General features: G+C 39.0%; 1 protein-coding gene across 1 annotated transcript; it reads left to right on the forward strand.

Moving 5' to 3' along the window:
• The first annotated feature begins 20,755 nt into the window (after nucleotides 1-20,755).
• On the forward strand, nucleotides 20,756-22,436 carry LOC112561492 (zinc finger protein 706-like). The gene is made up of 3 exons (XM_025234026.1): nucleotides 20,756-20,901; nucleotides 21,457-21,549; nucleotides 21,983-22,436. Exons 1-2 carry the CDS (start codon nucleotides 20,764-20,766, stop codon nucleotides 21,544-21,546), a joined length of 228 nt encoding a protein of 75 aa, XP_025089811.1. The 5' UTR covers nucleotides 20,756-20,763; the 3' UTR covers nucleotides 21,547-21,549; nucleotides 21,983-22,436.
• The last annotated feature ends 1,313 nt before the right edge of the window (nucleotides 22,437-23,749 follow it).

The following is a 23,749-nucleotide window of genomic DNA, read 5'->3' on the forward strand; positions in this document are numbered from 1 at the left end:
GTTTTATTTCGAGTCAGTCTGCTATTTCACACCTACGTGAGCAACAATAATCTGTTTTCAAGCCTTAACATAGGATAAAAAGGACTAAACGAAATTCCGACTTTGTAGGTAAATATGTCCGCTAGGTGTTAACATCGGAGGTATCACTCGACCCCTGTGATGTACACAACACGCAGTTTGTCGACAATGATAGACTGCAACATTCACAGCACATCCTAGACATCAAGAGGTCAACTCTACAAACTGTGTGACACCTGTTCAACTTCTAAACACCACGCACAGAGAAACCTTTGTCTGAACGACAAATGAAAGGCTGAGAATCTGTAACATTTTATACTTTCTCCTCATCTCTTCCCCTCGCAAGAATTTTCTTATTACTACCGTCCACATAAAAATAAAACAAATATATACTGCTACGTTTCTTGCGAGAAAATATATTTTGTGCATGTCAAATTAAAAACTACATCGCAAAAACAAAAATCATCTTTTGCATCAGTAACGTTTACCACCTTCCAACACAGTCCCCACACATTTCTTTTTAACGCATGTCACATGTTTTTAATTTTTTACTCCTTTTTCTTTCTTCATTCTTACTTAATCAAAGAGAAACTATCTTTTAAGTGTTCCAGAGGATACCAAAGTATAAAATATATGCAAGAAACAATTTTCACTCGGACTAAATTAAATCGTTTTAATGTCAGTGACGGAAATTTCTCAGGTTTCACGGAGTTGTGGCTCACGCCTCTAGTGACTCAATGCCAGTCTAATGGCACCATTGTAACAATTGTATAGAAACCGTCTACAAAAACACAAGCTAATGTAGTCACAAGACTTTTATTACCCGCTGTCTTTCTTTGTGTTCCGTTGAACATTGCAAGTGTAAATGTAGAATGTAAAAACACGGCACGTTTTCCATTTAATTCAACCAATTCGTAGGTGCAAACAGAAGACGACTTCCACCTGCTGCTTGAATATTTGTTGCTCTATTCACCCTGTCTTTTGCAGACCACACTGCTGATAAATTTCGCCTTCCTTCCCTCACAGAAAAAAATTATTTCTAGGCGTTTCCTTTATTCCTGAGTGATCTCACACCAGGAGGGGGGGGAGGCTGCCAAGAGAACAGACCTCGCTGCTGTTAGTCACGTGACTACGGCTGCAGCAACTTCACACAGCGACGTTGGCAGCCAGTACCAGCATCGTCATACACCTTGTCGTAATTATCGACGATGAGACATTTTGCCTACCGGGGACACCCTTCTTTCTTGCTTGCACACACTTACAAACTGAACAAGGTAGACACGGTTAGTCAAGAGTTTTTACTCAATTCGCATTTTCCTTTTTCCCGTGTCTTTTTGCTAATACAGAAAAAACTATAAAGACATGTTAACATTTCTCGTTATAACTACATACTGCGTTACTTTTTTTCAGACAGGAAAAATACATCTACACAACATATCTGTTGTTAATAACTGCACTCACTTCCAAGAAATACGTTCTGATCTTAGTGGATTTCATTATCTAAGCAGATGTTACATATTTCAGGAAAAAAACAAACGTTCTCACTAACCCAACAGTGTTTAAATCCTGGACATGTTCATGCTAACCCATGCTAACCTTTCTTCATGCCTCAGTGTGTTTAAATCATTCACTTCTAATAATTAATGTACGCGCGACTGTCTTCTCTAAAGGCAGTTGCAAATTACTTATGCTCAAACATTTTTTATGTGAACAGATTATGAAGTCTTACGTAAAAAGAAAGGAAAATATAACACTCAAATGCTTTTGTAATCCGATTTGTCTTGCTTTCATTCAAACATGCACACTAATTCAGCCATTGGCAAATTACACGAAGAACTTCATTCCATCCATCAGCTCGTTCCGTCTCCAAATGTGAACTTCTACAAAAAATGTACTTCAACACATTTGTCATCTTTTAGCCCAAACAACCAACAAACACTCAGTAAATAAACAAAAAGGAATTGGAGAAATGGCGTTGGAGGTTCAATTGACAGAGCGTAAAAGACGAGTTTCAGAAGACGAGGAAAATCAATCATTCATTCATCCCGTGACTGGTTCCGGTCGATGGGGGTTGGGGGAGCACATGGATAGAGGGGGCATCAGACGAGTCCCGCTACTCACGTGTTGTGGGCGGCAGTCAGCAGGTCCTCAGTCTCCTCCACGTTCGTAAAGCAGTTCTTCCTCTCACCTCGGCAACGTCCATCGTTCTCCCAGGTATATTGAAGGACAGTCTCCACAAGGTGTCATGCTGGGTCACGCGGTCAAACCAGACCAGCTGACGTCACTTGACTGTTGGAAGTATGGGGTTCCTGGTGTCCAGCGAGTGTAGCGACCATGCATCGTACAAGGGTCACTGAGTACAGACACGCAGTCAGGTGGACATTTGTGTGTTGTTTTCTCCAAATCAAATCAAAGTTTATTGTTTTTTCCAAGGAAGTCCAAAACAGAAGTTTTGTTTTTCCTCACAAACCCAACCACGTATACAAACACAATATGAGCGTTTTCATAGATATATATACACACACACACACACAACATTATGAGCAGACCTACCTACCCATTACAAGACATTCAACAGACACGCACACCTACACTTTCTCACATATTCATGTGAACCTCCTAAGAAGGATGCCAGGTAATATTGTAAACCTACACGTAGCACTTTGTAGCGCCTGCCAGAGAGCAACAGCTGAACTTGAAGATGGAGAGGGTGTGTTTGGTCAGAGGTGATGTCATGTATCATCTTTCTGACTGCATGAAGGTACAAGTCACAAATTGGAAGCTGTCATGCACTAATAAATGTAATTATGTTTGCCTGGTGAATGACTTTGGCCAGTCTTGCCTTGTCTAGAACGAAAAAGTGACTATACCAGGTGGCGATGTTAAATGTAAGGATGCTCCCAACAAAAGACCTGTAGACAATCTCCAGTACCCCAGAGGTGAAGCTCAAGCTGCGGAGTTTCATTGAAAGATACAGTCTCTTGTCTGTCCACTTGGTTCACGTGATCACCACATGAGTCTTCCATCACTATAGCAAGATACTTAGTCATATGTACCTGCTGTACTTTGATTTTGATTGGTGGGAAGAGAAGGTTAGTTGTTAACAGAACAACCAATTCTGCATCTTTGCACGCCCTGTATACATTAGATTGTATTCAAAAATATGGTACAGTACTTCATACAATTATACTATGATTGCTGATAAAAAAAAGTTATTTAATACATTCAGTACATTTAATACATCTATTAGCACATCCAGAAATTTACTAATTTAGTCAAAGATTCTAAAAATAAAATATTGCAATAAAAGTATCCTTTTCCAAGTTTGAGTGTCAGCAGGATCCTGATGTTCCACTGATTCACAAAGATGTATATACAGTCAAATCTCTCTACTATGCCACCCCGCTACTATGCCACTCTCGGTATTATACCACTTTTGCTCGGTCCCGACTATAAATTCAATGTAAAAAAAAAAATTACTATGCCACCCCCTACTCTCGCTACTATGCCACTTTTGTGTGATTGTTAAAAGACACAAATTGTGAAATTCTGCTTAGTGCTCGATTATTATACTCTATGGTAGTGTAGGACATTGCAGTTAGGTGGATGGAACATAGCACGCACACAGGGAGGGTGGAGGGTGGCGATGGGGGGTGGTCGCTGGCCGGGTGACAGTCACGTGACAGAGGGAGAGCGGGAGGGGGTCAACTAGCGACAGGATGCAGGTGTGCGGATGTGGTTGGGAGGGGTGGAGGATGAAGAGGTGAGGGGGAGAATATGAGGAGACAGCTAGCGCAAGCCGACTATTCTTGAGAGCTTTGGACTGACGGGTAACTTGAGCAAATAAAGCCGTTTTTACGAACCCTCCGTATTATGCCACTCTCGCTACTATGCCACTTTTGCTCGGTCCCGGTAGGTGGCATAGTAGCCAGATTTGACTGTATATAGATATCACTGACGCCTCCACTAGCGGGCAGACGTTAAGATGAATCGACGCCCCCACTTAGAGACGAGAGACCACAACTTACCTGGGTCAAATACTCTAGGATACAAATACTGTGTGTGTAAACAGTTTATTTCACATTACATCACGTGACAATATTTGTGTACGTAATAATTACATACAGTAAATAAAGAATGCACACGCACAAAGCACAAAGTATAAAAGTTACATGATAATAGTAGTTGTAACATGTTGCAGGGACAGTTACAGCCCAGAATAAGCTGGCGCTGTGTGGCTACCAAAAATCTTATTAATTTTCAAAATATGAAAATACTGGAAGTCTACGTCACAATGAGTATGTAAACAAAACTATTAGTCATTCAGTAGGTGCTGCATAGACATCCGCTCTGTGCTAACTAGTTAACCTCATGTCACCCCTCGGTCACAAGGTATCTGTTCGCTCGAACTTTCTAATCGACTTTTATCCACTTCCCTTCGTCCTATATCTCTTTAATATTCGCCATTTACGTATTTCAAGTGAAAATGAAATATGAAATCGTTTCCAGCAGACAACAGGAAGTAAAATAATTTTAATTAGGGGAGACAATTAGCTACAGCACTGGGACTAGTGGACTGTAGGTTATCTCCCCTACTACGGTCATCAAGAAGGGAATAAAGTCGCAAAGTAGAACGATTGTTTAGTAAATATTTAGTAGCCATTTAATGCGTCTGTACCTCCCGTAGAAGTTTTCTCGACAACGACCGGACTGAGACAGCATGCTGGACTGGACTCATTGGAATTGCTTCTGTGGGATCATCTGTGATGAGATGGAGGCAGGATTGTAAACATTGAGACTCAACCATGTCGACAAGAATGTAGTAGCGTTGAGATGTAAAGTGCGGGTACAATGTCCACATAGCGAAAGGTGAAAGATATTCAACAAGATGTTGGCAAGTCAGGACAAAAATACAGGAGCGCGCGTCACAAACCTCGGCAAACAGTGCCAGAGGAGGTTCGCTCCCTTGGACCTGTCCAAAGCCGTTTAGGTTCTTAACCCATTTCGGCGGGAATAAAATGTTTTTCTCCTAAGAGTCTACTTTATTTACCTCTTTCATACACGACACGTGTAATCCCCAATATAGCTAACTCTTCCATGTCCAGAATTAGTGTTAGTCATTTCGTAATACTCAGGCAAATCTCCAATACCATACAACACACGTGCATCAAGTCCGATAGTGGCTAAAATTAGACTTCCAAAATGTTGTTGTTGTTGGTGGTGGTGGTGGTGGTGTGGTGTGGTGGTGGTGGTGGTGGTGGTGGTGGTGGTGGTGGTGGTGGTGGTATTAATGCACTTTTTCACAAACCGTAGAACAAAAGGTTTAGCTACTTTACACTTTTTATCTGCTTATGGTTTTCATAATAGCAGAGCATATTCTCGTGCATTTGATAACAAAAAGATAAATTGTGATAAGATCGTACATGTTACATGTTACAAAAGTGTTAACACTGGAAAATTTACGCTTGACAAAATAGAGCAGGCTATTTTTTAATTAGTTAAGTTACGTGGTCGGCGAATTTTTGCGAATGTAGTCAGCCAATGGCCAAAGCATGATGGCCGATAATTAACGTTGCCGAAAATATCCAAATCGTTTACAAGATTTTTACATCACCAACAAGAAACTGTAATATCGTTTATTACTGGATGGTTAATAGATGATCAAATTTAATGCAGACGAAAAAAAATGATATTGCTGAATATTGGAGAAACAATCCAAGTCGGCGGTGACAAAGATAAATAAAATAAAAAACTCTCTTTTTAAATCTTGCACGTTGATATGATATGTACACGGTAGTTCTTGCTCGCAACTGATCGATCATTGCCAGGTACTACGACAACGACTTCTCCAAGCAAGCTTGTACTGACGTCACCACACGCTGCTTAACGGCCGTCACACAAAAACTTTACAAACTTGTCCTTTGTTTGCTCCTGACCTCACAACAGGAGGTGGCTGCCGGGTAAACACGTCTCAGCTGTGTTAGTCACGTGACTACTGCTGCAGCAACCTGCAGGCTTGTCGTGCACATCGTCGTCATTGTTATCGACTACCCTGCCCTCCGAGGACACTTTGCACACCGAGCTATGTGAAGACACGGTCAGTCAAGAGGTTTTTACTTGATTAACAATTTAATCGTGGTGCACGTCTTTCTCACCAAGACACAGAAACAAATAAAGAGATTTCCTAAAGTCTTTTCTCATTCTCTCATCCTTGGTTATTGTCTCTAAATTGTCAGTAAGAACTAATAAATGTCCTACAAGATAACTAGTGTCTATTAATAATTACATCACGTATTCCCAAGAAATGTCATTTGTACTTAGCAGATTTGTTTATCTTACTGAAGAAATGTGTTGTAAGACGGAACTTTCTGGTTCAGTTTTTTCCGGGTGGTGATCGAGAGTGTTCTACTCGACTACTGTGTGATGCGTGCAGCTACCCGTGGCTGTCACCTACCCCCCTGTGGGTACAATCTACACCCAGCGCAGTGTCTGCAGAACACAAGATTATGGCGGATGCTTTCCAACCGTCCAATGGGGTGTTCTGTCTCATGACCTCTTGGGTCAGATTATCCAGGCTAGAATTTTCCGAGTGACAAATAGTTCCTTTGCCAAAGATATAGCCTTCCTAAACTCGCCATAGCTTGTGTTAGTATTTGTGGAATGTGTCATTTTGCAGTCTGTCAGGTCATTACAGTGCCTGTATGAGACCAAGTATTTATTTGTACCTTTTCTCATACTGTGTTTTGGTTGACTCACCAAACGTATCGTTATGTGTAGTCACTGTGGTCAGTGTGTCTGTGCTAGAAAGATAGAAAACGTGTGGAATGGAGAAAACAAGTAAGGAAGAGGGGTAGTGTGTGTATGTGTGTATGTGCATTTGTATATGATAGGCCTTATCTTTCTTTTTTTTTGATTTTTTTTTTTTTTGCTCTGTCTCTTTCATAATCAAACCTTTTTTCGAGAGCAATGTCACTCGGTCAAAAGACATTGTTTTTTTCTTAAGCTACCATGAATACATACAACAAAATTCAGCATGTAGAACAACAAAAATGTTTGAAGATACAAAGGCAAGTGAAGGACTCTTAACAACAGGGCACTCACTACTCGGTTTTCGTGGTCATTTGATTAAGATTGGAAGAGAACAAATACACTCTTTCTTTCCTTTTTTTATTCTTCACAGAGATTTAGGAACATTTTTAACAATATTTAAAATCATTTCTTCTCAATCGTTGATCAACCTAGGTGAAGGCAAGGTAAAATCGTAGTACAGACAAAGCCAGCTAATTGTAAGTATGCAGATGTCTGGTTTAGAACATCTCGCGTGGGTGGGAGTGCTAAAGTTCCTAATGCTAATTAATACTTTTCCATATAAGTCAAGCGAGTAATTAATTATTGTCGTCACCCATAAACATGTTCTAGAAACCCCGTTTTAAACTTTAGACTCACAATGGTAGGAAGTCTTTAAAAAAATTAGGAATAGCACAAACTTTATCCCAATTGTCAAGGTTAGCATTTACCCTGCAGACGAGTTACCTTTCCTAATTAGTTTAATCTCCCTATATCATCTGCTGCCTTCTTCACGTGCAACATCAGCACAGTGCCCAAAAAATCGCATTAAATCATATATACATAATATTGTACACACCAAGCTATCAACGTTCCACGAATAGAAAAAAATAATCAGTATTTAACCAGTTTATTCGCCATTTCATTTTATTATGGTTTGGTTATATTGATGCTATTTTTGGAAAAAAAAAAGATAGTGAAGATAAGTGTGAATAAGATGTACTCGCTTTTCTGGCAGCTGGAGGTAGTGTGAATATGTCACATGTGCACCCAACACTCGCGAAGTCGCATGGACATAAACGCCTTTTTCGTTGTGACAAAGACAACTATAATATGTGCTTCATACAGGCCTTGTTTAGGTTTAATTATGAAAAAGATCGTTACACCGTGAAAATACACGATAAAAGTTACATCCAACGATTGCTCTTTATAATTACCTAACCTTTCTAACTATATATATATATTGTACTACCAAAAGTGAGGTTTTTCCAGTCATTAGTCAGTTGGATCTGAAGAACTCTAGTTCCTACTCATAATGTCTCTATCTAGCAACGGTCACACAAGAGGCTGTACTCACTACACACTTAGTTGCAGTCACTCAAGTTCTCTGTAATGCCGACTCTTAGACTCGCAATGTCGAATCCATCGAAGTTCGTTTGTCTGACGGAGTCTTCACGGTTCTCGTCTCCTCCTAGGAATTGTTGCTTCTAAGTCAGTTACTCACACAATCATTTGCTGCTCCCATGATTGTGATGAAAGAACGCGCTGGCCCGTGACGGTTAATGAAACATTTTGTTTAAATGTACCGAATGAACTTCTTCCCCACAAAATACTCAAGATTTTCACAAAACATTTCACAATTCATTGCTCTCTTGTACAGTCCAAGCAAGTCTTAGACTTTAGTCAAAGGAAGACATCTTCTTCCTATAGCAGTAGCATCTATACCAAAGCAAGACCTGTCAAAACGAACTACAACTGCTGGTAAAAACTTAAAGATCATCACCAGACTTGCAACATCGAAGCTGTCGACACCGTTCTATTCTATCGTGTCACAGACACTCGCGTCCGCCTAGACCCCTGGACATTTGCTTGTTTATCTTCTTCATAGCACAACTTCGCAGGCCTGTGTACATTTAATGATATTAACTTAGCTTACCTAATAAAAACACAATCAATGTGAAAAATTCTCCCTGAACATACATCAGTCAATCCTTGCTACTATCTGAAATATTAAACACAGTCCTAAAATAAAGTTCTTTTCTTGATTGATAGTCTAACATAAGAATAATTAAGTTTAGAGTCTTGCACGACACTGCTTTCACTGATGACTAATCAGATGATACCTTTAATTTTGGTCACTGGGAATTGTTGCTCCACTGTACCAACAGAGGTAACTAATGTTTCAGAATCCAAATACATATCCTCCAAACACACACACACACACACAAATTATGTTAAAATATAGAAACAATCACTGGGGAATAACCCTTACATGTATACACAAAATGGTGCTACCTCTGGCGCGAGTGACTCAACATACTACAAGTCACAAAAAAACATCAATAACAACAACAACACTTTTCAAGTACTCCTTGGCCTAAACACTTATGGCCCATCTCGAGGCTCCCTCGACTGCGCCTGCTGGCAGTTAGAACAAAAGCAAATGGCTCACAGTTATCTATATCTTTAAAAAAACCATCAAAAATTCATCAAACAAAAAAAAAATCCGAAATACTCAAGAAAAGGAACATCGCATCCTCCACTCCCCTACGCTTGAGAAGTAAAGCGTTGGATGGCGACAGTTAATTTAATGGTCGTCCCCCCTTTCATTCCTATTTTCTAAAAAAAAAAGAAAAAAACCCGGTAAGCCACGCGACAAGTGAGGCTCGGCCACCCTCACTTTGCTGGATGTTTAAGCTCATGTCACCCTCTGTGACAACAAGTAACATCGTGACCCAGTCACAAACACAACATCAGTCGGATCATCCGCTCGATGCTAAAAACAACTGACAGTGTCAGGGCTCGAAACAGCTAAGATTGAAATGAGGGTGACAAACGTATGTGGAGCTTAAACGAGAACACATGCGAGTAAGTAAATAATAATTGTGCATGCAGCTTAATGAGGAAGAATAAGTTTTCACATCGCATCGATGAATATAAATATTACAAATTTATGTTACATTATAATTTTAATGGTAAAAAGTCCTTATCATCAGTCTGTTATATCTATAAAATAAAATGCAATGCTAAAACCTTCTTTCAATAAAGCAATTACAGGAGTTTATTTTAGACGAACGCAAATTTCAAATGTGTTTATACTTTATTAATATAATAATACACTTAGAAAAAATAATTTAGATGTGCCCACTGAAGAACAGAGAATCAATAATGAGAAAAGACGCAGACTGAAATGACCATGATTATTTCTCATTTAATTTTGATCAGGAGATTTATTTACCAGTCTGTAGAGATAATTCGGTTTTTACTCCAGTAGAATCTTCTAAATAAAGTTCCAATCAGCAGGGTTTTATTCCCACATCAGCCGTTTCATTTTCTAGACGAGAAATCGCTTCTTGAACAGGACAACCTGAGCGATATTTCTTCATTTGACTGGAAGACTTGCACACATTTGCTGAACTGAGCCACGCTCACTGTTACAAATACTACTTGCTGGCAACAAAACTCTTCAGCATAGGAAGGTATGTTTCCTCTGATTTCCTTATATGGAAGGCTCATATCTTGTAATTAAGCATAGTTGTGTACTGATATTTTCAAAATTACTATTTTTAATTGAAACTAACCTGATCATAAGCGAAAAATATTGCACTTGTGTTCTCCTTTAAAAAAAGGTTGGTTGGGGGGCATTGTAGTATTAGCTGACTTTGTATATTCAAAGTAGAGGCATAGAAAAGTTACTGGTAACTGTAACAGTTGGCTGATATGAAAAGGATTCGAAATGGCAACCAAACATCTTAAAATGTAATGGCAACCAGAGCATGCAACATAGGACAAATTTGGTGTTATTTCTTAACGAATGCATTTCATGTGCTGAAATAAACTTTATATTTTAGCTCCATCTGTTTTTCTAATGAGTTTCTAACAAAATTACAAACAATCAAAGCATTATAACACAGTTTTCAGTTATTTTAGCTGAATTTCCTCACATATTTCAAAGAATTATGTATAAACAAATAGCCTCCAATTTTTCTTACCACTTGTTGTCCTTTGCTACGGATCATTAAAGCTTCAATATGACAAAAAATGGAAACTGAAAAAAGTTACAACAACGTAAAATTAGTCTTACTGTGTAGAAAATGGGTGAAAGTAATATACATTGTGAGGAATGAGGCGAGGAGAAGGATGGGCCTAACATGTCCAATGGAAATAGGGACACTTCTACTGGACTTTCACCCTCTCAACACCCACTCGCCCTCTTCTTTGCACGTCTGCACGTGTACACACTAGTAACCACACTCACCCGCGTGCGCAGACTTAACCGACAATACGGTTACACAGGAAACAGATTATAATCACAAAACTTTAGAAAAGAATGAGGTTGAATACTTTAATAATACCTTTCTTGGCTCTGAGTGCCTATCCGACGTACACTTCACTTCACGTCCCCCGGACGTATACACCTCCCCAGTCTTGCACACAGCTGGGAGCACTGCACTGTCCTCGCGACTGGCTACCCCTGGACAACCAGCGGTTGCCCCAGGCAACGGGTGTCAGAGATTTTGTTTCCGGTTCGACGGTGTATCGTCTGCGAGGGCGGAGACCCCTTCCTCACTCTCCAAGGTCCCAGACTGTGAGCCCCAGCAAGTAGCAATACGTGTTCACGTAGACCTGGCCTCCCTCACACTTGCTGCCTACAGCTCGTACGGCGCTCATACTAGTCCCTGCTGGCTTATCAGGAAAAGGCCACGACTATAGACTTCTAACCTAAACTATATACTCATCTAAACACGTGACCCTCGAAACCAAATCCACCCGGCCTTGGCGCTATCGATCAAACACTAAAGAAACTACTGCCCATCACGAAATACCCCTAAACGGCTACATCTTATCCCTCGGACCTGGAACTCGATCGCCTCCATCAGTCAAGGCGACCTGTCAAGTCGTAAAAACGGACTGAAAGGCTTCCCTTTACTGTCCGCTTTCACTGACCGCTGCCACCTATACCTACCCGGCCAAGAAACCTGTTGTTCTGGCCTTGAACAAACATAAAAACATTGTAAAATGCTATTGCCCATTATAGACATGTACGCCTTCTTTAGAGAGTAGAAACATCAGTTTAGAATGGCGTGGACATTGCCTCATTACTCTTGATCGAATCAAAGGTAAAATATTAATGCAACAAGAGGGTCTACAGAGGTAAAGTCACAGCAAAATCATCTATGAAATAAAGTACTTTTAGGTGAACTGAGGAAGCTCTTCAAACAAGACCTTCAAATAATACTGCGTATTAGACTATGTGAAGGCTGTAGGGCAAAATTGTCCGCAATTATCATGCATACCACGATTTTAACTTTTATTACCACTCGAGCATTAGTTAGTTCTCTGCAACTTTTTTGTTTCAAAATATTGTCTTCCCTCCGACTAGGCAGCGCAGCAGGTTCAGACTGTTGAGGTTTTAATAGACTCACGTTTGACTCATTACTGCTGGCCATTTTGTTGATACACTGCTTTCGTCATCAGACACTTCGGCTGTTTATGGCGCGTTTCTCGACAGTTACCGCAATATCGAACTATTCAACAATATTGTGACTTATAGGTCAATCTGCGAGTAAACCAATTCTGTTCAGAGATATGCTGCCTTTGACAAATGGACTTTTCACACTTTGAACAGGAAAGAGTGAAATACGTGTTAAAAAAAGTAATAAATGTAAATAAAAACCTACAAATAGACGCAACTGCAAGTATGAAAGGGTAAATTCTGATGAAAGTCAAGCTGAAAATGCGAAGGAAGGGCTTGAAGAGTTTTATCTCAGTTTCGTGGTAGAAACTATAGGGCACACGGCGATGTGCATCTCTTTTAAGACAGCATCTTCTGCCAGCATTGTTTGAAGGAGAGACTATCACAGTTTTACAAACTTGTACATCCAAGCAAAAACTTTGTATTCTTCCTGTTATTTTCTCTTTCTTGAAATTAAGCTATTTATCTTCAAATAAGTGTATAATAGGCAAATTAATGAAGGCTTTAACCATAGTCACAGGTACTTATCAAGGAAAAACCTCCTTTTAGATAAATCGTGTTTCACTAATTTTAATTTTAAACCTTTCGTTAACGTAAAGCGAGTTAAAAGTCCATTTCTGCCCTGTGAGGTTCACCCCCGTTAAGCATCTACAAAGTCACTGCGACGACAAGCAAAGTTCACACCGATGACAAAACCACAACAGTATTTTCTTGGCCTCCTGCCTGTACTTTGATCCAGTGAGGCATAAAATTAAAAAATTCATCTGTGAACGAAGTTCACTGATAAAGGATATTATAACATTACCTAGGAATAAACACAAATACTCAGTTGATTGGCTTGTCTTCATTTTTGGTCTAAAATTAATGAATAAAAATGGAATTTGTGGTAGAGTGACAACGACCAAACACAAGGATATGGCGATGACTGTTTTTTGAACTTTCCTCGTCTGGTCTTTGCGTATCGCCACGTTTATGTCTTCACCCGATAACACAACATTTTGCGATCGTTTAGCAGAACTTAACATGTGTCGTAACATAATCACATTGCTGATGACGATGACTGCTATAGGTATCGCGAAATGTGTTACTGGGTGTAAATAGCGCAGGAAGTACACATGCACCAATATGTACGTCTGGTCAGTATGGCTACAGATTAAAGCCCCCGTTGGTATATTTTCATAGATGTAAGGTACTGAGCTAAGCCCATATAACCTGTGTGATTCATACAGAAGGCTGACTACAATTATCACTCCAATAATCTTAAAAGTTTTGCGTCGCGTGATCACAGAGTTAACACGATGTGGCCAGACGATGGCTAGAGCACGATGACAGGCAATAAAAGTTATTGTCCAAAAACAGTATGTGTTACAGACTGTAAGTATGAAGCTATGAAGCTTGCATTTCACATTCTCATCACCGAATCGCCTGCCCTGTAACAATAAAAATAAATAGCGCCCGCCGACAAGTATAATATCAAACAAAGCAACGGATAGCATGAAAATGTCGATTGATGATCGTCTCTGACGCAGACGACAAAACAGAACGACTACCATGATGTTGTTGAACATTCCAAAAGCAAACCAAGCCACACCAAGCACTTCAACAGCGAGATACAATTTTCTCATGAAACTCATGAAGTTAACATACGCTTGAATTTCTTCGGGAGAATATACATATACATATATAGTTTCATTAATGTAAACAGAACTGTTTTCTTCTATTTCTCCTGACATTCTTTTTTTTTAATTCTGTTGACATTACCTTATTATTGTATATGATACACCTAAGGCAATAACTATCTCAACTTTTTAACTTTCTTTTCTAAAAAAAATCTTGGTTCCCGATGGTGTGACTATTTTCTCGGGCCTTTTCAGCGTCCAGTCTGCTTGATCTCCAGAAAACAAAAGCAAAGCTGCTCAAAAGCAGACTCTTACTGTCATCAAAGACATTTTCTTTGTTCTACACGCAAACATTTCAAAGAAGTCAGTTGTTAATATCTTTCTGCAGTATAGATTGTTGCTAGTGTTTTACTTCAAGTAGGTGTGCTGTTTCATACCTACGTGTGTAAGAATAATCTGTTCTTAAGCCTAAACATGAAAAGGACTAAACGATGTTCCAACATTGTAGGTAAATATGTCCGCTAGGTCCTAACGTCGGAGGAATCACTCGACCCCTGTGATGTAAACAACACGCAGTTTGTCGAGAATGATAGTCTGCAACATTCACAACACATCCTAGACATCAAGAGGTCAACTCTACAAACTGTGTGACACCTGTTCAACTTCTAAACACCACGCACACAGAAACCTTTGTCTGAACGACAAATGGAAGGCTTAGAATCTGTAACATTTTATACTTTCTCCTCATCTCTCCCCCTCGCACGAATTTTCTTATTAATAACAACCACATAAAACAAATATAAGCTACTCAGATTCTTGCGAGAAAATATATTTTGTGCATGTCAAATTAAAAACTACATCTCAAAAACAAAAATCATTTGATGCATTAGTACCGTATAACGCCGTCCAACACAGTCCCCACCCATTTCTTTTTAACGCATGTCACATGATTTTTTACTATTTTTCTTTCTTCATTCTGTAGAATATTTTTACTAACTACAAGAAGTTTCTTACTTAATCAAGGAGAAACTATCTTTCAAATGTTCCAGAGGACACCAAAGTATAAAATAAATGCAAGAAACATTTTTCACTCGGACTAAATTAAATCGTTTCAATGTCAGTGACGGAAATTTCTCAGGTTTCACGGAGTTGTGGCTCACGCCTCTAGTGACTCAATGCCAGTCTAATGGCACCATTGTAACAATTGTATAGAAACCGTCTACAAAAACACAAGCTAATGTAGTCACAAGACTTTTATTACCCGCTGTCTTTCTTTGTGTTCCGTTGAACATTGCACGTGTAAATGTTGAATGTAAAAACACGGCACGTTTTCCAATTAATTCAACCAATTCGTAGGTGCAAACAGAAGACGACTTCCACCTGCTGCTTGAATATTTGTTGTTCTATTCACCCTGTCTTTAGCAGACGACACTGCTGATAAATCCCACCCTCCTTCTCTCACAGAAAAAAAATTTTTTTAGGCATTTCCTTTATTCCTGAGGGATCTCACACCAGGGGGAGGCTGCCAAGAGAACAGACCTCGCTGCTGTGTTAGTCACGTGACTACGGCTGCAGCACCCTCACACAGCGACGTCGGCAGGCTCGTTATACACCTTGCTGTAATTATCGATGATGAGACATTTTGCCTACCGAGAACACCCTTTTATTCGTATGTACAAACCTACACATCGAATTAGGTGGTTACGGTTTGTCAAGTAGTTTTTACTCAGTTCTTATTTCCTTGTCCACGGTGTTTAAATCATGGACATGCTCATGCTAATCATTTTACATGCGGGGTTGGATGGGGCGAGGGTACTGTGATTACGGTGGCTTAGATGCTAGAACACGGGAAATATTCGAAAATGCTTTTAATTTCATGAGCCATTCTTGTACGTAATGAATACTTGTAGTGGTTACTTTTCAGCTTTAAAGCACCAAAGATGTGATCAGTTCGGCATTACTGGATTTTTTAAATGAGAAGGAGATGAGAGAAAGATTAAAAGGACGTGTCAGCGCATACTTAGTGGGAAGTCGAAACGATAAATCTATCACGGTTAATGACCAATCAGAGCAGATTTCCAGGACTGGACAAAGGTGTAGAAACCATTTTTCTACTTGCACGCAACAAACGCGTAGTTTGTCTGGCGTTACATAGTTACTCTATACATTTTTAAAGAAACAACTCATTTCAGTTCACGTATGTTTTTTACGGCAAGATCCAGTTCAAAGATATATTTTTACAATCCCTTTATTGCTTGTGTGGATGCAAGGGGTAGAGTTAGTGGTGTTGTGAGGCTTGCAAGACGTTGCATTGCGCAAACCGATCCGAAATGCTTCCATTTGTCCAAAAATACAAAATCATTCAAGTGCACTCCTTAACATCACTATGGCATTCCACAGAAAACATCAGAATCTGAAAAAAAAGCTATAGTCGCCTTCCGAGGATTTTTCTGACAAAAGCAGTCTTTTGTGTCAGATGCTTTCCGCGTGACTACGCACGGCATCTATACCAGAGAGAGTAGATATACGCTCTCTGTCTATACCCATGTTCGCAAGTTTCCCTTCCTTGCCGCAAAGATGACATTGCTATTTGGCCTTTTCATTCTTCACTTCTTAAAGCTATGGCCAAAAGTTGTTATTTTTCATCTGTAAGCCACAACTTATTAAATTGTCTGCTAGTAAGAGGATGATGATGCCAGTGCAAATGGCGGCAGTCAAATCAGCAGGGGAAGGTATTCTGCAGCCATGGGTCTATATCTGGCTTAAACAGCGAAGGACATTCAACCTAAAAAGCAAATTAGTGGTTAAAAAATTTAGCATAATCAATTTTCTGTTTTCGTCATCACTGTGCGAAACTGTGACTTTTTATTTTTCATCCACGTCTTCTTACTTTGTATCACCGGTCTCTTCACCCTGCTGCCGTAACGGTTTCATGTCATTACCATCACAAGCTTTATTAACGCCCGTATTATTATTGACCTTCTTTCAACGTCAAACAATTATACATTAATATCTACTCTTGGCCTGAGTATCGATTGATCTGTGTTTGCCACCGATGAAGAATTCAATTTACAGTCTTAAGATCGACTGTTAGGATCACAATCTCTACAGATGAACTCCACCAGAACAACGATGATTTTTAATCTGATTTTTTTCCCAAAGTCTTTTCTACCTGTTGTCGTAACTAGAGATAGCCATCAAATATGGTCACGTGATTTTTAGTTACCGTGCAGCGAAACAATTAAAAACTCCATATCTACCACCTATACCCGTTTACAATGAATCCTTTAAATGAGTACTGAAAACACAACCTCTTCCTTGAGCATTACTCTTAGCGACAATCTACACAATGATAGTCCTTTCACACACCCTTTTCCCCTTCTCCGCTTATTACTTCCCTGTTCGTCTTCCCTTCCATACTCTCAGTCCTTTTTACTTGTATCCTCTTCCTTTTTTTTTTTTTTCTTAATTTGTCTTTTATTCCTCATCAGTAGCTTTTGTTTATCCTTCCGTCGTTCATATAGGTTGCTTCTTCAGTCCCTAATGTGTTGCCCATGTCTCGTTCTAAGAGCATGCTCCGTAGAAGTGTGAGTATGCGCTATATAAATTTTCCATTTATTATTATTAACACTACCATGAACTATTGTTTCGGCCCTCTGCTCCTCTAGGAGCAACAAGGAATAAACTAAACTATGAACTACTGATTGGTGGTTGTTGCTGCTGCTGCTGCTGCTGCTGCTGCTGCTGCTGCTGCTGCTGCTGTTGTTGTTGTTGTTGTTGTTTTTGTTGTTGTTGTTGTTGTTGTTGTTGTTGTTGTTGTTGTTGTTGTTGTTGTTTAGCGTTTACCATTGAAGAATCAACATCTTTACGACGTGTAGATTTTAGCTATACTTTATCAACATCCTGGTCTAGAAAGATTTCATTCAACGGAGCAACGACTAAGTCTAACTGCAATGAGACAGCCGCTGAAATTTCGTCTTTTGTGTGTGTGTTAAGCGTGGTGAGCCAGGGAGCTGCGCTATACAAGCTCACTGATTCGTAGCAGGTATATTCATTTATGTAAAGTGCTTTCTTAATAAATACAAATATGTTTTAGCTGGCATTGTTATGGATTAAAAATGCAAAATTCACTGTTCAATTTTATATATGAAGATACTGATCAAATCAATACGATGGAATTCGCATTCCACCTTTATAATAAAAACAAATATGTCTTTGGTAATATTTGACATTAATATCTGCTTGTGTCATCAGTGATCGATTCGTCTTTTGGGCCTGGGATGATTCGGCTTTCGGTTTTACGACGATGTGTCTTACTTCGGATGATATGAACATAGCTGGGACGATTTGACTCAGGCTACGGGCGAAATGACCGATCCCACAATAAAGCAGTGAAGTTTGTTTGTGAGTTATGCTCCACACTGCAGAGACTTGATTATGGTTTGATCTCTACCATTTAAGACTCATCCCTGAAATGTTCCGATATGTAGTATTAACTCTATTCATATAGCTTACAGCACAAACATAACCTTATTTCAAGTATGTTATTATTACTGATAGGGAAATAGCACTGAACACCTTTGTCTTACAGCTAAAATCGTGTTTCATGTTAGCTTAAGTTTACAGCAGACCATCTTGACTTCCGGTTGAGAGCCGTGTGCTACACTGGCTGGTAGCGAAAACGTCCCGGTCTAACAGACATAGCTCTCGTCTGCACGGGATCAAGGAGTTCCTCCGTGTGAGTATTTATCGATCAGTATACTTTTTAACAATTAAAAATAAGCAAGGTCTGAATGAATGTTATAAAATATTCTTTCTGTTTAAGGCACGTGTGAATTTGTCAAGTGACCAATGGCTTACGGGCCGTTGATCCTCGCTTTGTTATGGCCGGTCCGTGGCGGTTTAGTGTGGCTTAGTAAAGAAAAAACAAGCAGTTACAAACATTTCCTGTTCAAGGTATAAGTAGTCGAATAGACATTACCTTTAATTTAAGAAACTGTACGTGATACTCATTATTAATTTACTATCCAAATCAATCACTGTAGTATAAATATTATTCACCGCCTGTTGTGTAACAAATTAGTAAGATGATTCATCGTTTCTATAACACTGCCAGTGCTTTTACTTTCCTATCTCGTTTTTCATTTCATGTGCGTGATCAAGTTGATCGTTGCTAATGAAAATATATGAAGAGTTTTTATGTAGACCTATAATGTTACGTATTAACATTATACTCGCACCAAATAAACACTTGTAAGTAAATGCTTGTGTGTCTAGGTAAATACAGGAAGTCAGGAACATGCGGAACTCGTTTTGATGATAGACACGATCTAAAGCGATGAAAACATGAATATTTAAAAGATACTGATCATTTTATTCCCACTATTTGACGTCTTAAAGACAATAAGCCTGGTTTAAATCATTTGCTTATTTTGAAATAGGGAACCTGCTTTTCCTCTAACAGTTGGTAGATTGGTTAACCTTAAACTTCCTATCAGAAGTAGTTTGTAACGTGACAACTGTTTAAACATTTCTGCCTCATGCAACATGCCCTTGTTTTTTCTTCATGCAGTTGTGCCAACATGCGTGAAACTTAGTCTAGTCATTTTTTGGACAGCTAATGAGCGAAAACCATTTTGTCTGCATCCAACATACAGAGGTGGACTGCACATTGACATCTCATACTTAAATTATCGTGACTAATAATTTTATTTGATCATTTGTTCCCAAATGGTTACAAGAGTTTTCATATTTTCCAAAAAAAACCATATAATGTTTTGCGTGGATTTTCCTGTGAGTTTCCCTATGCCATTTATATTGTTGACCTATTTTAAATGTCATGGCATGTTCTTACAATATTTTAGCATGAACAGTAAAAAAATTTTGGAATAAACTCCATAAATACAAAGTTAACATATAATCTTGTGATACAGTGCCTGTCAAGATTTCAAAGATTGTGGATCATGAGTTGCATTATCATCTTCAACATTTTGTGATGTGGCTTCAGTAAAGAAGCCTGTTGTGACTGTTAACAGACTCAGTGGAAACTCTAGTTTGGTTCCTTCTCTTTCAGTTCATCAGCATACTGTACATCTAATCAACAAACAAAAGGACCAAACAGAAGACAAGCTCATTAAGATTAGCAAATGTACATGGGGTGGGGGTAAGGAGGGGAATGTGTTCTTTGTGCAAAGAGCCTGCGTAGTTTGCAGTAATAATCATTTAGCAGTAAGGTGTCCAAAAAATGAACTATTACAGAAATAGAAATAAAATATGTAGATTGATGCTGGATAGGAATATGTTCTCAGCTTAATCAAAAAGGCCACCACCAATTGGTGCAACTTTGTAGAAGTGTGGTGGCTTGCACTCCTTGTCAATCCACAGACCTGTGTTGGCGGGAGCATTGTGCTCCTGGCAGGTCTTACCAAGCCAGACAGGTCTTGAACACGGCCCTCCAGGTTGTGTGTTTTGCTTTGGACTAACAACCCACTCACGTAGAAAAGAAAAGCTGTTACAGAATCTACAACAGTACCACAACAGGGGCCCGATCAGTGTTGAGGCACTATGCTCCTCGAGGAATAGCAAGAACTGAACTAAACTTAAGCAAAAGGACATTTGTATTTGTATTATGGATGTAAATGTAAATGAGAGTGATGTCCCTTCAACTAACTAGCTAGAGGGGATAAGCTGTCCGTCGCTTTTTGTCTTTTCCTGTTAATCTGAGTTCAAGCTTTTTGTCCAATATTGATCTGTGCAGCTAAACAGTAATCCTTCGGCACTTCATGCTTCACTATTTCACAGGTTTTAAAAGAAATTTTGGCTATTTTAATGGTTGGTTCACTTTTTTTCCTGTCAGATTTGAAAATGGCACGTGGCCACCAGAAGATTCAGTCCCAGGCTAGAGCTCAGAAAAAGGCAGACAGCATGAAGAAACCTAACAATCTTCATGAACAGAAAAAGGCAGCCCAGAAAGCTCTTGTTCATTCCTGTCCAATATGTAGGGTAAGAGGAAGACTGTGTGAATGCATGTTGTTCATTAACATTTCATAGATGCTTAGTGAAAAGTACTAAAAGTGGCTTGAAACTTTTGTGGGGGGGGGGGAACTTGTGTTTTCTTTATTGTTTGCTTTTATGGAGCCTTATATAAAACAGGTGGGTTTTTTTTTTTAACATTTAAAATGTTTTTGTATAATTACCTTCCTGTGAACAGTAAATGTGTCTGTTGTGGCATGGATATCATTTTGCCTTAAGGCCGGGCACAACCCCCAACTTCGACAAAAATTTTAATTTGTAGCCATAAAACCTAGATTTTTTTTCAAGCCATGTTTGGTCTTAATGCTAAGTCTGCCAAGACAATCAAAACTAAAGACAAATTCAAAGAACATTTTTTTAATGACAAAAAGCAAAAATAAATATTTATAAAAGTTAGTTTGCGATCAGTTATCCATCCATTTTACACCTTATTTGCAACAAAATTTAACTTTTTCATAATGTGGAAATTTAAAAAGGTTGTATGGACCACCGGGACCTGTAGATTATCTGTGTATGATTTTGCAGGCTCAAATGCCAGACCCCAAGACGTTCAAACAGCACTTTGAGAATAAGCACCCCAAGGAAGCTCTGCCTGAAGAGCTTAAGGATGTGTGACAGGTGAGGTTTTTCTTGCATACAGGGCAGACCACATGCTTGCAGTAGCATGTGGAATGTTACACATTTGCATATGTTCCTCTCCTACTCAATCAACCAATTCCTTCGTAGAAAAAGAAATCCAACTTTGTGTAAATAACATGGTGTGTACAAAAAATGTTTAATCCTTATAATTTTATCATCAAAGTACAATGTGAAATACCAGATGATGGTTTGTCTTTGCAGCTATTTTCTATTTATAGTGAGGTGTGTGATCACTAGATTACAGAAGAGAGTATATATATATATTGATCACATATCAGGAGAGGTAGAAATTCATAAAATTGTTGTGTACAGGGAAAGATACTACATAATTGTTACACATTTGGATATATGTGGAAGCAGATGTTTTAGGCATAAAGAAATATACCTTAAATATTTTTCATTTTCCTCCCAGATACTGTTCTGTTATCTCTTGGGGACAAAATCATTCAGTTTTCCAGCCTGTCCCCGAAATCAATCATTTGGAAAATGGAAATATGTGTGGAACGTCATTGTCTCCATGCATCGCAAACATCAAATCAGCTACAGACTGGTCGCCTTGTCCATTGGTTCCTTGCAGTGTGCTGAATACCTCATTGTCGTCTGACATTCAGACAAGATATACATGTGATCTTACAATAAAGTTTCTTTGGGATTTCCCAGAGCGTATATTTATGTGTCTCACATATGGGATCGGTTGGTGGCTGTTTTTCTCTCCCTTGGTGACTGCTGCTTGAAAGGAGCTACTGTCATAAGTAGTACAAGGATGTGGTGTGATGTGCACACATTTATGCAATCAACAAACATTACTACCAACCTATTCCATCATCAGATTTGCATGCCATCAATAAAGTCTCCTTGTACTTGCATATTTCTCAGATTTTCTCTTATCGTTCGTGGCTTTAACTGTGGTGCACCATTAGAGATGCCTTTGGGTTTTAATACATGGTCAAGAGAGTGGGAGTAGAACTGAACAGCAGCTATTGAGTGCTGGAGAACAGACTTGTAACTGTTCACTACATGTTCACCAGTCCTTCCTGTATGCCTCGTCTGGTGATGCTTTGAATGATGGTCTCTGTTTGAAGACAAGTCAAATGAGCAGCTTTGGCAAGCATGCCACTTTATAATGTTGCCAAAAGGGTTGAGTTGGGAGGAGTCAGCAAGGAGTTTTCTTCGTGGTGGTTGGTAAAAATGTATTTAGTACCTCAGAATTATATGAATCTGGGAACCAAAATACTTCACACAAAAGCATTTTCAAATGATGCTTTATTTTTCTTGCTTGCATATCAAAACTCATATTAATTCATCAATGCATGATAAATTTCAAGGTAACTAATATTTACAGTGGAACCTCTATTGTCCATATGTTATCTGGATAATCAGAAATCTAAAAATTCACAAACGCTAGAATAGTTGCTGTACAGTGAAATTCTAACCTTGTGTTTATAAAGTTAGAAAAATTCAGACATTTGCGTTCTTGCAGCACCTCAATATTATTGACAACAGTCACTTAGGTCCTTACAAATGCACGAAAGGTCCTTGGCACATCCCTGATCCCTGGGATTTGGGTGTTTAGTTTTTTGGTGATTCCAGATAACCAAATGCACGGTTAATTGAAGACCGGATAATCAAGGTTCCACTGTATTTTACATTTCAGTTAAGTAGTTCCTTTGTCATGATGCCAGACATCAGCCCAAGAATGTTTCCTCCCAACTGGCCACCATTATGATGCAAGCTTGTGTGATTTAAATATGATATGTAATGGGCAGATTTCTTTAGATTTGGCAAAGACATGAAAAAAAGCTGAGCATGTAAACACATGCAGTGTCTGTGTAAATTATAAAATCATGTATTAAGCAGCATCACTTCTTGTTTTCTTTGTGGCAGATTCTATTACGGCACATTATATGCATGACTTATATGCTATATATGTGCATTTGGGGGTTTAGATTGGCAGGCATGCTGGAGTTGGTGGCACCGCCTAATCTGTAACAGTAAATTCTGCAACTCCAGTGACTGGTGAGCAGCATATGATCAGGCTCTCCTGAAATAGTTATGTTTTTCAGAAAGGCTAAACTCCCACCCTCTAATTGGAAAGAATGGTTTGTAAAGGGCAATGAGGGGTCAAAGGGAAACAATTAGCAATGCTTAAGCAGTAGAATGGGTGAAGCTATGTGAACCT

The sequence above is a fragment of the Pomacea canaliculata genome, linkage group LG4 (genome assembly GCF_003073045.1).
Source record: "Pomacea canaliculata isolate SZHN2017 linkage group LG4, ASM307304v1, whole genome shotgun sequence".
NCBI classification, from domain to species: domain Eukaryota; kingdom Metazoa; phylum Mollusca; class Gastropoda; order Architaenioglossa; family Ampullariidae; genus Pomacea; species Pomacea canaliculata.